The 16,436-nt window shown below is 47.3% G+C and overlaps 1 protein-coding gene across 7 annotated transcripts in view; it reads right to left on the bottom strand.

Annotated features, from left to right (window-relative positions):
* Nucleotides 1-16,436, bottom strand: part of PLEKHG4 (pleckstrin homology and RhoGEF domain containing G4) — an 84,869-nt gene that overhangs the window by 58,443 nt on the left and 9,990 nt on the right. For 6 of the 7 annotated variants that reach the window (XR_010029386.1, XM_063167926.1, XM_063167928.1 and 3 more), the window contains exons 2-3: nucleotides 12,256-12,453; nucleotides 4,190-6,293 (exon numbers count right to left, since the gene is read on the bottom strand). Coding sequence is in view for 6 of the 7 variants with exons in the window: in XM_063167926.1 (XP_063023996.1) it covers nucleotides 4,190-6,293; nucleotides 12,256-12,453 (2,302 nt within the window). In the remaining variant the exon portion in view is untranslated. The remainder of the gene's footprint in view (nucleotides 1-4,189; nucleotides 6,294-12,255; nucleotides 12,454-16,436) is intronic. The other variant, XM_063167932.1, reaches the window with a different exon arrangement.

The following is a 16,436-nucleotide window of genomic DNA, read 5'->3' as shown; positions in this document are numbered from 1 at the left end:
CAGAAAACTATCCTAAATAAAAGACTATACTTCACTACAGAACCTGATACTTCAGTATCTACCACCAAAAAATATCAACCCTTCTCCAGGAAAATAAGAGTGGAATATTTATTTACTTGCTCTGAAGTCAGACATTTTAATTGCTATTTAAAATTTACTTCAACCATCCTACCTTCCTGCTGCATCAACAATGCTGACACTTGACTCAGTTTATTTACTAACAGATTCCAATACTTCATTAAAGAGCAGGACCAGGAACAAAGCAGTCCTTGAAGTGGCTTTCAATACAAGTTTTAGCAGTGAAGGAGATTTACAGGTTGAAGCTTAGCCTGAACTGCTTTCAAAATTGCTAAAATGGGTGAGAGAAGTGCCCTGAGCAGCACTGCTCACTGCAACAAATCATGCAGCAGTGGGGGAAAGTAGGAGGAGCTCCCAGGCACTGCACCACCAAGGGCATGATAGAATAGCTGCTCATTCCTCTTCAGTAACAATTCTGGTTGAGGAGCACCCCTGGGATCCAGCCTGGCATCTGCTGCATTTGGCCACAGAAGCTGCTGTGAGGGCTTTGGGGCTCTGCCCAGGTCTGGGCTGTGCCAGAGCCCCACTCTGTTCCTGGGGCTACCTCAGCCTCCACTCCCAGTGGTGCAATCCACTCCAAACACTGCTACATCCTCCTGAGCAGCACTTCAGAGGGGCACTGATCTCCTGCAGAAAGGCTGTCTTGAACATCACAGAGGCATGGAAGTTGTGCCCAAAGGTTTCACATTAAGAGCTGGTAGACTTTCTAGGAGAACATGGAATCACCTTATCAATGAGCTGTAAGGACTGGCAGTAAGGAGAACTACACAGTTTGTAGTAAAGGGGTCTGCATAAAATGACAAAACCCTTCAGAGAGGACCAAAATGTGAGATTTAAAGAGGACAAGAAATAGAACATAGCAGTGTTCCACATAGGTTACACACCAGGGCAACAGAAATCCATAAATGTGTGTGACAGTCCTGCCTTGGATATCTCTTAGGAATGGGGCAGCAGCTCCCAAAAGGTAGGAGAGAAACATTTTGCTCAGCCCACCACACACAGTCACGGTACCGGGGCTTTTCAGCCCTGGGGAAGCTTCACCAAAGCTGTGCAGCCTCCAGACTATGCACATCTTGCCCAAACAAAACTCTTCCCGAGCTCCTGAAGGCCAGCTCAGCTGTGCAGATGCCAGCTCTCCCAACAGGCCCGAGCACACTGTTTGTTATTTGCGATCCGGGGCGGAGGCACTCGCTACAGCGGAAATTGTCCAATGCATTTACATCTAAAAGCAAATTGAGAGCAGGGACATCTGAACTTGCCGTGTTTGCAGGTTCCACCTTCCCCCGAGGTCAAGGAAGTGGGAGAGGAGGATTTGCCTGTGTGCATTTCAAAGAGACATTAGCATTTTCCCTGCAAAGTGCCCCAGCACCAGTATCACCCATGCTAACACCAGGCAGTAACCGGACCAGGAACGGAACGCCCTGGCAGGTGCTGCTGAATATGCCCCAGTGTGGCTTTTCAGACTATTTCTTGAATATCAAGATATTTTCCACCCACAAAATAGAGGAATTCTTTCCAGAGCTGCAAAGTTTCATTTAGATGTTAGTCATTAGGAAAAAACAGCAGTCACATTATCTGTGAATGGAAGCAGTGTAAATTTTAAGCCACCAAATCAAAACAGTTCACATTTGACTTCAAACTTTTTTCTATTTATATCTAAGTCTTTCTAAGTTAGGCACTATTTGTGCACAAAATAAGCTCACTGAGAGTGGAAGTAAAGGGAGAGAGTTAAGGGACAAGGAAAAACCTGCAGACACAGCAAACTCAGATGCCCCAGTTCTGAACATGTATTTTGACATAATCAACAATATCTGCTGTAACAAGTAAGCTCCTCCACCTCACACAAAGCAAATTGTGCCTCTGCCCATTGCTGCTGAGGTGTGAATTTCAGATCTGAATTGACCCAGTAAAGCTTAAGCTCTGCTGTTATTTATAGTTTAGACAAGATACCCACAGTTTCCAATCATAGTAGCAAAATGACCTCAACAAGACACAGAGAATTTAACCTACAGAACCACCTTGCTGGAAAAGTAAAGTCCATTTGTAGGACATTTGCTTTGCTTTGTAATTTTATCTCTGAATTATCTTGTAAGTACATCTCTGAGGGTTTAATGGGGCTAGATAAGGAGATGGCTTGTTTGGATCTCAAAGCAATCAAATGTAATTGAATGGATTAAGCTTTTTATAGTGCCAGCTACAGTGTTCAAGAACTACTGCCAGCATTAACAGATACTTGAGCTGCCCTTTACCATAAAAAGTTTATTTTGATAGTTTGGATGGTTTTCCTGGCAATTTAGGTTGTTTCTTTCAAGGGTCACATATTTCAGCCAAATCCCCAAAATCATTTGTATTGTCTGTCATTAAAAACAAACTCTGTGTGTACCCCAGAGGGGTCCTTGACTGCTAAAATCTCCAGCAGTGGCCAAGATTTATTCTTTGGACCAGTGAGAACATCACACATCTCATAACAAGCTGGATCTGGTTAGTTTTAAAAGAGAAGAGATGGGAACACTGAACAAGCAGCCACAACATCATGAGCAAAGTGTCCACCCATCACTAAACACAGACTAGGTGCTCCAAGGCCTCGTCCTGAGCAAGCATGAAGTCAGGCCAGGTTCAGGTTGGCCAGGGGAATGGACACCCACAGCATGGTTATTTCCTCACATACATCCACCAAGACCCACAGATAGGCAGAAGGTGATTTTTTTTTTTTCTGCTCATGGTGAGAGATGCTCAGAGAGAAGTGTGCTGCAGCAATAGAAACTTCTGAGTTGACCTCTCCATTTCTCAAAAGAGAAATGCTTGTCACTTCAAAAGTTTCAGAAATGCCTGGTAACCCTGGGCTTGCCTAACTATAGAATTAAATTAGTTTGATGCAAATGTTAATAACATTTTATTTTAATCAATGGTCACTAATTTAGCTCCATTAGAAGATCACTAAGACATCAGGTAAAATGTGAGTTTTGGGCCCTTGAGAAGCAGCTGTGTGTGCAGTCAAATGGAATCATGCAGCAGCTCTTGGCCTCATAATTTGGGACGAGGGCAAGCATTACAGTGACAGCACACCCCAAGACAACCAGTTCTGCATCTGCTGCCCCAGAGGATCAAACATGCTCCAGCAACCTGGGTCTGAACGCCAACCCTTTCACGAGTCCTCACTCCAACATTTCAAGCTGGGTAATTTTCCTAGCCAGGGGTCTCAGGGAATGAGAGCTGCTGAACTGGAATGGCATGTTCCACCCACCCCCGCTCCTCTGTGTGATCTGCAGATCCAGCTGCAGCTCTCCAGACTCAGCAGAGCTGGGCAAAGCCCACACCGGGCCCGTGTGGTTACACACTGCCTGCCTACAGTCTGGTGCAAAAGGCACACACCTGGATTGCCCTCTCCATCTCCTGAAGAAGCACAGCTCCAGCTCAGGAACCCAAGCATCAAGAAATCTGGGTAATACCTGCTTGAACATTCCATCTGAGCTGAAGTTAGATGCTTAATTCCTGTGCTCTCCCACTCAAGTTAAACAGCTCCTACTTGAAACACAATTGAGCTGAAGAAAGCATGCTGGAGGGGAAGGCAGGGAGAGGGGGAATCCCTCAGCTCTGCAGCTTGCTGCCTGAATCACTTATCAGCACTTATATTTGTTGATCTTCAGGTCACATTACACTAGTATTTTACTGTGGCATCCACTGCTGCTTCCTCTTGCCACAGTCATCTTCCTACAGCCACTTTTCAACTATGAAAGACTTGTACAGTTAGACAAGTCTCTCCTCACATATTCTGCACATCATGAATGTAAGCAGGAGGAGGTCACCAGCAATCAGATTAACTGAAATTAAAAGTTTCTTCCAATGGAATTTTGTTCTGTACTAACGTAAATTTGCAAAAAATTATTAAACAAAATACCACAATAAAGGCACCTGTGAAGAGAAAGCTAATTTCATGCCACAAAAAATGACAATTTAATCTCTTCCCAGTATTTTGTGCTATTACCCCAAAGCCTCCCAGATGTATTTATCAAATCCTGCCTGATAAGTAGTATTCAAGCAGTACTGCTTGAGGATTTTGCTTTCAATCCATGTTACCAAACACAACCACACAAACATCCAATGGCTGTACCTTTAGGAGGTGATGCCCCCAACGATGCCTCTGGCTGGGAGTGCAGAGTGGCAGGCTCTGTATGACCCTCAGCAGGTTCTGAGGACAGTGGTTCACCCTCCAATTCCTCCTCAATGGATTCCAGTGTTTTTGAGGCTGTAGTCTTCAACCTTTCTCTGTAAGAACAACTTTCCTGGTTCTCCACCTGTCCCTGCAAGTCCTGTATTGCAACATGCTCCTGGTTCAGCAGAGAGTTCTCTTCACTTTCACTGCCATGGTTTTCCACCAGTCTTTGCGGTTCCTCAAACGTCCCTCCAGACCTCTGGGTTTTGAACAGACTTGAATCTTCTTCTTGTGCACTGGGAGCCAACAAGTCACTGTTATTTAATTGTTCTGCCATCTGATTCTCTTCTGCTGACTGGGCAGTTTTGAGTGGTATGCCTTCTTCAGCCTTTTTATGCTCTTGCTCTTCACCATCTGACAAGGTTCCATCTGCTGGAGCTTTCACAGAACAGCCACTATGACTAGTCTGATTTTCATTTACAGTCAACATTTCTTTAGACTCTTTCACTTCCTCTTGGCTGTCCCTTCTTCCCACCTCAAATCCATCTGCATCTCCTTGGCTCTCTTCTGGAGGACTTAATGGAGAATTTGCCTCATTATTGCTGCAGCAAGCGCTTACGTCTGCTGTGTTCCCTGAAGGAGAGCCTCTGTCCCCACCTACATCTGAATTCTCAGGCAATGTAGTGACCTGAACTGGCTCAACACTTCCACTGACAACCTGGCAAGTGACATCAGAAGCTTCCTTTAGTGTGCAACATGGTCCCAAAGGGCCTAGGACAGGTACAGAAGAAGCATCCATCAGTGTCACCTCCTTTTGACCCTCAGTCAGTGGTTCTGTGTCTACTCCCAGCATCACTTCCTCTTTAGCAGCAGTGGCATCTAGAATCACTTCTGGGTTCTGCTCCAATGTTTCAACACCAGCATTTTCACTTGGTCCATCCCTTTGTCCCTCCACATTTCCAGGGGCACCAGGCACTCGTGCCTTGCAGCTGGCAGCATCTCCAGCACACACATCAGTGTAGCTGCACAGTGCGTATCGCTCGCTGCGAGTCTCCCGCTCTGCAGAGGAATCCTCTGCACGGCAAGCAGGAGGCTCAGCCACAGGGAAGTTATCACCCATGCTTCCAGGATCAGCTGCTATCAGCTGACCTTCTGGGGACAGTTCTCCATGTGCCATCATTTTGTTGCCTTCCAACGGAGTAACATTTTTGAGAACTTCTGGAGAAGTGCTCAGAGTGTCCATTTGACAGTGCTCTTTCTGCATAAGTGCTGACTGAATTAAGTTCTTGGAGTAGGTGCTGTCTTGTATGACAATAAATCTGTGCTTGCCTTTAAACTCATTCACTCGTGCCCTGGGCTGAGTGAAATAACTTAATGCCAGAGACTGTGTTAAAGATCGTGTTTGTGGCCCAAATCTGGGCAGTGAAACTTCTGCCAGCTCAACGTACTCCCCTTCAAGGTCACTTTCCAAGCTCTCCTGAGTCACAGGACTCGTACAGACACCATTGACCAGAGCTTCATTTAACTGTGGAGCTGTGCTGCTAATGACAGGGTTGTCTCGATTTGAGCTTAGTTCCTGTAGATACTGAGACCTCGGGTCTGGTGACCCACACTCAGTATGGTCAGTGGGGAGGCACAAAATCGAACGTTCCTCTGTTATTTCTGGAGAGATGATATTGTTTTCAATTATTTTTGGTTTATTTATAAATTCAGGATTAACCACTTTATCCCAAGGGACACGAAATATTTTCTCATCAGTGGTTAGTAAACAATTTTCCAGTGCTATGCCCATCCGCTCTCCATTGAACGTACTCAACCATTCCAGAGTAAAAATAGAGGTATATGAAACTTCTGGAATCACCACTTCTTCTACATTATGCTTATCTTTTGCCAAACATTTCAATACAATTCGTGGAGGCTTCTTCACAGAGGGGACCACCTGCAGGTAGAAGTCACCAGGCTTCAAGATTTGCCAGTCAATGGAAGCGAGCTGGATTACAATCTTGTCCTGAATGCACAGGGGCCAGCCCGCATGGCGAAACAGCAACCCGCAGTACGGAGCCTGTGGAGACAACAGAAAGTGTTCTCAGCACCAGCAAAAGATCTCAGCTCAAGCTTCTGAGTAAGAGAAATCAAGAAAACAGATTAATTTAGAGTCTTTGGTTATTGATGTAGGCAAGTTTTCCACACTAAGGTCTTCTCTTGAAAAAGCAGAAATAAGAAAATCTACCAAAACAAACCACCCGTGCAGGACAGGTGGACACAAGTTACACTGGGAGGCTGCAATGTCCCAGTGGAGGGAAGAGGAGAGTGCAAAAACAAAACAGGAGATAGGAAGCAGCAAATGAGGAAAGCACAGCAGAGCCACAGAGAAAGAAAGCAGCAAGTGCTATCAGCAAACTGTGAGGAATCACATTTAACATACCAGCAATTTCCTCATTTCCAACATACAGCAGCACTCAGGCCATGCCTCAGACAAATCCCACCCAAGTAAAAGAACTGAAGTTTCATGGCTGAACTGACTTGACTCAATTATTTACAGCTTTATCACAACTTCAAAAAATAATGCCCAGTCCTTTGAACTTGATTCTGTTTGGGTAGGATTTAAGTTAAGTCATTATATAAGCCATCAATTCCACAATTAATTTAATCTATTTCTGTACAAGGCTTTGGATTCAATTAATTCAAGTATTTTGCCATACAGCAGAGAAACCAGAGAACAGAAGGGAACTTCCTGGATCCTCACACACCTTGAAACAACAGGTACTGGCATAAAGCAATTGCTTTCTTATGTTCATCAAGCTTTCAGCCCCACCAGATTTCCAACTCTCCTTGCACCTGAAGCAAAGTTGCTCACAGGTTTAGAGACCCAAATCATCCTTCAGATATAGTAATTCTTCCTCCTCAATCCTGTATTTTCTGGATGTGTTTCCATTGCTTAGACTCATTAACCCATGTCACATGACCTTAGCATGTCCACCTTCATCACCCCCTCAGTGTGCCTGAAGTATCTCCTTTGTAACACCCATTTCTTTTTCTTAAAAACCATTTGTTCATTGTGCAAAGCATTGTAAAACACAGCCTGTAATGGCACCAGCACTTCCCAAATGTGCTGGAAGCATCTCTTAAAGCTAAGATCCCACTCATCTTCCAGTCACACTTCTACAGTAACCCAGTCACCTCCTGGTTTTTCTTTCCAAACTGATGAGCTCCAGTTCACATCAGAAGTTCTGCCTGCCACTTTGTGGAGGCACATGCTTGTCCTCTGAGTTACCATTACAAAATTTAAGTACAAAGTTTTAGAGCTCATCTTATGCAATGCATTTATCACCCTCCTCTTCCAGGTTATAGTCGGTGTGTCCCAGGCTGGTTTCACCACAAACATGCCATACATACTCTTACTTTTCATGCCAAGGTCATGGATGAGAAGCACGGTGTGTTTCATTACTCCTGCCTCCAACTCCATTTTCCCTCCAGTACAAACATCCTCCCTCCCTTTCACCAGTTTGTAGCCATCTTGCAATTCTTGCATAAACATCAACCCCTTTGACACAGTAATTAATCTTCCATATGACCCCATAATAAATCCTTTATAGCAGAGATTAAACAATGAAACTTATCTCTCTAGAGAAGGCTGGTTTATTAAAAAGGCTGCTGTGACACTACCTGCCATGGAGCAAACCACGTGGAAACGTTATTCAGTTTTTCATGGGTCAGTTAATTCAGTCCTTGCTCAGTGCACAATGTTGTAGGCTCAGCTTGTTCTCTGTATTTTGTTACTAGTCCTGACTTAACAGATTCTACAAAATCCCTGCTACCAGACATTCAGCATTACATGGTAACTTCTTCCACATTCCAGGATGGAGACCTGCCAGTCCTATTTCTTCAAAATAATCAAGTTCAGTCACAGTAGTTTTACTTCTGTTCACTTACTGCTACTGCCCTACTCATGTACTTACACACTGTATCACTACAAAAAGGAACCTTACTTCAGTTTTCATTTACTTGAAGGATCATATTAATATTACCTTTCTATTCTAACCCTGACTCAGAGCAGACACACGTCCCCTTCTTTCCTCTGTTAAGTTAGAACCAAAAAGCCCTATAGCCTGACACACAGCTGCTGTACTTCCCTCAAAGGCACAGCTAAGCTGGGCAGTCTGGTGTTCTCAGGCTTTCTGATCTGCAAGACACAGATGCCTCTGTCCCTAAGTTCCTTTCATCCACAATGCAGTTAAACTCAGCAAGCCAAGAGCACCTCTTGCAGCAGTTTGCACAAGCTGCTCCAGCAGGTCTCAGGCTAAATGCACTCCATGGACTTTTATATCAAGCTCAAGACTCACACAGCACCTCAGCCAACAAAGCTTGTGGCTCCAACCAAAGTGCCCAAATCAAGTATTTTGTTTATAAGTTTTAAACTAGAGCAATTTGCAGTTTTCCAGAAGAGAGTGTACCACTGCAGCACACCAACCACCCCTCTTCTGCCATTATAGAATCTCCTAGTCAGTGTATTGAGGCCAAGGGTCTGTACCAAGGTGTTTCAGGGGAAGAAGAAACAGGTAAAGATCAGTTCCCAAACTACTATAGCTCATAGGACTGAAAAGTGAAAGATACAATCAGCAGCAACATAAACATAAAGCTGAATTCCATCAGCACATACTTGACATAGAGATTCTGTTAAAATCTGGATGCAGAATAACCCACTGGAGGGCCACTCATACATTAAGAAATTCCAAACAGCCTCACTGTTTAGATGCTTACTTGTCTGCCTACTGACTCATAAGGAGAAAACTCAGCAATAAAAGCACCAAAACCAAAATGCAGAATGCATTGAAGTTCCTGAAAAGTCCTACAAAGCCACAATCTAAACTGCATCAGGAGCCAGAGTAACATCCAAAACAGGAATGCAAGTCCCACAATAGCCTAAACATTACAGAGCTTTAGAACTTTAGAAGTGGAGCATCCTCATGCTGCTCCTGCTCCAAAATGCACCTTCAAAGGGAAGATTATGTGAAGAGGCTTATTACAGTACCTTTAACATCTCATTTTGAGGCTCAAGGATTTGCTTTTCTCGTGTCCAAACACTACAGAGCCAAACCAAGCCCACCAGAGGAGTGCCAGGAACACCACCCTCTATACCCAGTGGCTGTAGCCAGGAATAGGCTGAGCCAGCTGCCTCTGAAGAAAGAGCTGGGCACCAATGACAAACATGGCACAAAGGTGGAATCTTCCAAAGCTACAGGGACGGCTAAGCTGGAACAGACCATTTAGCTCAGGACATCACCTCAAAGCCAGGAGCAAAATTTGGTTTTCAACTTTGTGCTAAGCAGAGACAGACCTCCTTGGAATACCCCTTCCAGTCCCTGAGGAATCACACACTGGCTGATGATTTTAATACACCCAGCTGATGCCCATGAACTTGTCTAGTACTTCATGAAGCCATTTACACTTTTGTCACTGCAGAGGCTGACAAAAGATCCAGTGCTCTCAAGACTTTCTACAGTAGTCATTCAGACATGAGTTAATTCTTTTCCCTCCAGTGTGTTTAGGAAACGCTCACACAGAGCAGCTGAACTACAAACTAAGGAGGAAGTAATGCTTTTGTTTAGACTCTCTAAAAGGCAGGCAAGACTTTCAAAAAGCAATTAGTAAGAAACAGTCCTCCGTGATTTCAGACTGTAAAGATGAAGGGGCATACAGTGGAGGTTTGGGGAAGAAGAGACCACAGCAAATTAAACAAATTTCATAAAAAAGAAATAATAAATTTAAAATATCAAACAAGCAGACTTTTAAATAAAATATGGAATAGCCTGGGCCCAACTCTAAAGAGGGTGCAAGGTACCGAGAGCTTCCCTTGATCTCCCTGTACTGTCACTCCAGAAGCAAAAAATCATGAGACACAGCCTGAAAGGGTCACAACCAAGAAAGAAAGGATCTTGCTGACCACTCTCCCAGCCATTTCACACCTCACCAAAAGCCCCCAATACCTAATGCTAAGCCTTGTGCAGCCCTCCCTAAAGGCAGCTGCCCAACCCACCCCACATCTTGCTGGTCAGTTGGGTGGGATACCAGTACCCTGGGCTTCTCCAGAGCCCACTGGCCTCACACTTCCCTTATCAGGATCCCGAGCTCCACCTGCCCTCATCTATCCCTCCTCAGGACACCCAGCACCCACTGCCCTCACACCTCTCCCTCCTCAGGACACCCAGTGCCCACCACCCTCATCTCTCCCTCCTTAGGACACCCAGTGCCCACCGCCTTCACACCTCTCCCTCCTCAGGATGCCCAGCAACCATTTCCCTCACACCTCTTCCTCTTCACAGCCGAGCACCCATTTCCCCCACATCTCTCTCTCCTCAGAACGCCCAGCACCCACTGCCCTCAAACCTCTCCCTCCTTGGGACGCCCAGCACCCATTTCCCCCACACCTCTCCCTCCTCACGGCCGAGCCCCCATTGCCCTCGCACCTCTCCCTCCTCACGGCCGAGCCCCCATTGCCCTCGCACCTCTCCCTCCTCACGGCGAGGACGGCAGCGCCTCGTGTTCCAACGGCCTCCAACAGCCACCGAAGCCACCGTGCCCGTCAAGGCGGTCCCGCGCTGCTATTGGCTGCTGCGGCACCCGCTGTTCTCCCATTGGCTGTCGGGGGGCCGAGGCCCGCCCAGCCGCCCTGCCCGCGTTCCCCCGTGGCGCCCCGAGGGCCGCGGGGGTTGCGCGGCCTTTGCCGTGCGTTCCTCGGCCCCTGCCCCAACGGCTGCCCTCAGGGACGGCAGCACCGTGCGCCCACCTCGCTGCTGCTTTCCTTCCTTCCCCTTCACCGCCCCACCTGCCCAAGGCGCCGCTGGCTGCTCGGAAGCTGCCGGGATCTCGAGAAGTGGGGAAATTGCTACCTTGGCTCATTCAGCGAGGGCGGTGTTTTGGGGAAAGCCGTGAAACATCTTGAAATAATTACCAGTTTGTACAAACGAAAAGCTTTTTGTTTCTTTAAAGGGGAAAAACACACCATGCACCATAGAATTAGAAGCTCCAATTACGGATACTGATGGAATAACATCTATTGCAGTGTTCAGGGTGGGAGAGAGCAGCAAGGCCACGCACCACCTTGGATCCTCCTCGACTCACAGAGATGGCAGGCACCAAGCTGGAGCTGGTGACAATATGAGGTGACAAACACTGCACCAAAACACACTTTCAGGATGCCTAGCTCACATGGATCCATCCTATGTGATGGGTCTGTCCCCCCAGTATTTCATTTCCTTGAAACAAATGAGTGACTATTTCAGCCTCTATTCCATACTTTTCCTCCTCCTAGAAATCCCTTGCCCTCTACCATGAGGACTTGAATTGAAAACCTGGCCAAACACCCCCTTTGCATTCAGAGACAAAATGTTAGAACAAACCCACATTTTAGGTTGTTTGGGCTGGTTGGGGTTTTTTTCATCTTGCAGACCTCGAGCCAAGTTTAGCGATGAAGGTGTTTGACTCATCGTTTCTAACATTTTAGACTCCCAACAGTAAAGCACGTTAATCTTGGACTCGTTCTGGCAGTAAATGTAACGTGACTCCTCGGGGCTACTGAGCCTTGTGACTGTTCCAGCAACCATCAAAGGGGAGCTGGAGTTTTGGAAAAACACCGACTGGAAGCACTTTGCCCTGCACGTCATTGTGCCAGTGGCAAGAGCCTGACAGCTTCATCCACAGGGCCAGGGAACAGCTGGGGTCAGAGGCCACCCTGGTCAGACACATCTAGCAAACACTTTGCTAAACCTCTTCCTGTGAATCCCTTAAGCCCTTGGTGTTCCTGATTACAGAAAGGGAGAGCACTGCTCCACACCTGATAGCTGATCTCTGAAGGGTTAAGCTTCAACAACAATTTCTCAACTATTTCCTAATTGTCTGCCTGCCCTCCCACCTAGACTGCCATACATACTCAAGCGCTTTTTGCCAGCCGTTTTGCATACAAGAGCAGAAAGAAAACTCTCCAAGAAAGCCTTCACAGGCCTTAGAGAGCATGATGTACTCACACAGGCATCCTGCTGAATGCACTGCAGGATGTGCTTGGCTGGAATCAGGAAGTCTATGAGGTAGTGCAGTCCATCCCCACGGTACGTCTTCTCCACCACATCAAAAACTTGGCACAGCACAGTGGCTGCGGTAGCCTCGAATGGAGGGTAGAGTGCTGATAACGTGCTCTGAATGCAGCCGTCCAGTGACTCCGAGTCCTGCCGAGACAGAAAGCGTTAGTGGGACCGGGACACGACCCGCCCAACGCCCAGGAGCGCGGCCATCGCCGAACGCAGGAGGAACGAAGATCACAGGAGCCAAGTGCTGTCCTTTCTGGCTTCTTTTGGCACTGGAGATGGCAGGTAAACACAGAGAAGCTCTCCCAAAGCAGGAGTGGAGTGCTCGCAGAGCGCTGCACACAGGATTGCCAGCTTTTGCTTACGCAGCAAGTCCTTGTGCTGCCTGCGCGGGGTGGGGCGGCTGTTAGACCGCACCGCAGCACGTGAGCGCGTGCGAGAGACACGGCCATGGGTGGGCATCACCAGCCTGTCCATGGCTTGGGGACACTCCTTGGGGGGCTAAGGGCACCTGCAGTGGGCTGAAGCTCCTCAGCCTCCTGCGCTCTGGAGTCCCAGCACAGGATAAGGTGCCAGAGCTGTTTGGTTCGATGGAAAGCCACTCTCCAGAGCGACTCCTCGTTATTCAAAGCTGTTTGCCTCTCATGAAAGGCTCTACTGCAGGAGCCAGGAGTTTTCTGCAGTGCGAGATGCCTCACATGAGGATTCACACAATGTGTGTGAGCAGGGCTGCCTGTGGTCCCTGAGCACACCCACTGATACCTAGGATGCCTGTTCAGGGGGATCAGAGGCAATGGCTTGCCTGCATCCACCTTCATTTGGGAGAACCTGCCAGCCATAGCCTGCCCATAGCGTCAGGACCAATTCCAGTGCTGGAGGCCAAATTCTGAGTTATTGCATGGGTGTAAATCAAGAGAGCTTGCCAAAAAGTAACAATTTAAAAAAATATAAAGCTGTACATATCTGGAGAGGGGATCAGCATTGCTCCTTTCTTTTCTGTTTTAGAGGGGATCCCTTGGGCTAGCTTACAGCCAGTGGGAATAAGTTTTGCTCCAAAACCAAATGAAAGTTTACTCAGGTGTCTGGCCAGATCCTCATCTGATCCAAATCCACCTCCTTTCACTAGAGACAAGAACAGCACTTCAGCTGCTTACGCAGAAGCTCTACAGCCTCCTGCAGAACAGGAACAACTACATGAACATGCCTGAAAATACACTTCAAGACTGGGAGAGAAAGTTAAACAAAGCAGTGCCACAACAGCTTACGCCACAACCGGGGAACAGTAGAACAAGGGGATCAGGAGGAAACAAATGGTTTCACTGCTTCCATCCATTGCAGCACATCTGTGAAGATGCCTCCACCAGCTTGGGAAAGTTCAAGAGTCTCAGAGCAAGCCTGAACTGACCTGCAGCCCAGCAGAGTTGATGCTCCTCACACAAGCCTTCCCATCTCTCGCAGCTTACCGATCTCCAGGTTCCTCCTTTAGAGGGTTGGGTGTTTAAGCACAACATAAACTCCCTGCTCCGATGCAAAGCCACCTTGTAGGACAGACAGCCTGTGGGACTGCACAGGAGAGCTGAGGACACCCAGGTGATGCCTCCACAATCCCTGCAGATGCAACGAGCTGGCAGAACTACGGTGACAGGCAAACCACACACTGCCTCTGGGACACTGCTGCTTCCTTACCTTTCTGCTCTTTCTCCTGATGTCAGCAAAAGCAAGGCTACATGGATGGCAGCAGGCTCCTAAAGTGCCCACACCTTTTCTGAGAGGCCAGCTGCCTCCTGCAATACTCAAGGCCAATGCAACTAGATAAACAGAGGTTAAAGAGCTATTTTTCATACACATAGAATCATAGATTATCCCGAGTTGGAATACTTAATCCAGTATTCTTAAACCAGGAATCCCAAAAGCAAGAGCCCTATGTGCACACTCTCAAGAGCTGAATTCTAGGGGATGAGCATTTAACCCTAATTCTAAATAGGAGGAGAAGGCTGTTTTAAACAATTTACCTTCCACTCAGAAAAATAATAACCTCTGTTGATACCAGTCTGTCCCAGCAAGTGCCTGTGACCTTGTCAGATAAAACTGGCCTTCACACAGGTGCTCTCCCACGCCACCAGTCACCTTCTTGGGCACTATCACAGCATTGCTGCTGGCAGCATTTGACAACAATCTCCCTCTGACCCTCCACAGCCCACAAGTTCAAAACATCAATCAAAACCAGCTGGGGTTTGTTCTGCACCATCTTCTGCTTGAGCAAAATTCTTTCAGATATCAATCCCTCCCCAAAATAAATTTGTTAAGTTCACTGTTGCAAATAAAACAAAGAAGTCAAAATATTTGCACATGAGTCAGTGCATTGCTCTAAGGTTCTCACACCATTCCTCCTGCCTTAGACTTCACAAAACAATTATTAACATTGGCACCAAATCAAAAATCCTTTATATGGTTAAAATAAACCAGCTTGTACCTTATCCTTTCTTTAGTAAAATACAAAATAAGCATAGCCTGTAGCCATTGCAGAGTGCAGTGCTAACTGCACTCCTGAGCACAGAGGCTTTCTCTCCCTCTGGCTAGATTATACCACAAAGGCATGATAGCTGTGTATATTTCTAAGGGATAGAGAGAAGGTTTCAACCACTACCTTTACTAAAAAGAGATGTTTGCACCAATCTCTGCTAATTCTGCAGGAAAAGCCCCAAACAAGAAGTAGATTCCCACATCCCACTGTGCTGCATTGGGTTGTAGCACCAGCATCTTGGGAGGGTACAGAACCAGGTACAGAATGAGGCTACAGAGCAGAGCAGCCTCCGTGTGCTGCAGAGGAGTGTGGGGGTGACACTGCTCCTCAGTGCTCCCACCCAGGATGGTCACCCAGGGACAGCTCCTGCCTGGAAGGAGGGTGAAAAAGGGCACTGCCTCAGAAGCCCCCTTGAAAATGCAGAGGGTAGAACATGGCTGAGCTTGGAGCCTCCAACAGCAACAGATTCTCCTTCAGCAGGGGACTCATTAACCCAGCTCACCATCCTAGGGATGGGGCTGCTTATTGGCACTAATTAACTTCTCATATTGCAGAGGGGCTGGAGGAAAGTGCCTCAGCCAGGACTGCAGGAGGCCTCATGGTGCTGCTCTGGAATGCCAGAGCACACATGGGCAGCCTCACACATCCAGCCTGCTGCCAGGGCCAGCTGCCATGCACGTGGAGGAGATGTGGTGTGCAGGCACAGGGAACTCATACAAACCCGAGAAGGGGATAGTGCCCTGTGGTCCTGAGGCTGATAAACCTGAAGTCTAGAGCCCATCTCACCTACATCATGGAATCATAGAATGAGTAATGAAGGGAGCACTGGAGGTCATCTATCCAAGTTCCCTGCTTCAGAGTGCCCCAGACCATACTAGGAGACCCCTAGACCTCTGCAGGGTCCCCGAGAGCATGTTACTCCAGACAGCTTTTGAATATCTCCAGAGAAGGAGACTCCACAATCTCTGGGCAGCTTGTTCCAGAGGTTCCATCTCTTATCTCAAACAGGCAATATAATCCCCAGCAGGCACAAGGAGAAACTTTTGTGACCCAGGATGAGTGAACAGCACCTGGAGAGAAGGAGAACAAGCTAAACCTGAAAGAATCCATGGAGGGGGCACTCCTGCCCCAGCACATTTCCACTACAACCAGCCCACAGTGGTCCCCAAGAGCTGGCAGAGCCTGCTGAAAAAAACCAGCCTCCTTCAGGGACTGAACGTTTCAAGCTTCCCTGATTCCAACACTGTTGCCACATCCCTCTCACAAGAAAGGTCCTGGACATGTGCTCCTTTTCAGCCACTGGGCACAGACACCAACAGGAGCACTTTCCAAGCAAGCCAGAGAGCATCTCTGCAAGCAAAAAGAGTCTTGGGATTCAAATGGTTCTTTGTCAGTAGCCTGGGAGGATCTATAATCTCCAGCTCACTGCCACCATTCCACCACACCTCCCAGAAGAGAAACATGCTTTTAAAATAACTCCTCTATAAATCAAGGCGCTAAATAAAGCCCAGGTTAAGGTCATGTCCGGCCAAACTGGCTTTCACTGCTGCTCAGCTGAGAGCCAGCTGCAGGGGCTGGAGCACAGGGACAGAGGAGGAAA

The sequence above is a fragment of the Melospiza melodia genome, chromosome 13 (assembly GCF_035770615.1).
Source record: "Melospiza melodia melodia isolate bMelMel2 chromosome 13, bMelMel2.pri, whole genome shotgun sequence".
NCBI classification, from domain to species: domain Eukaryota; kingdom Metazoa; phylum Chordata; class Aves; order Passeriformes; family Passerellidae; genus Melospiza; species Melospiza melodia.
This window is presented reverse-complemented; position numbering and strand designations above follow the sequence as displayed.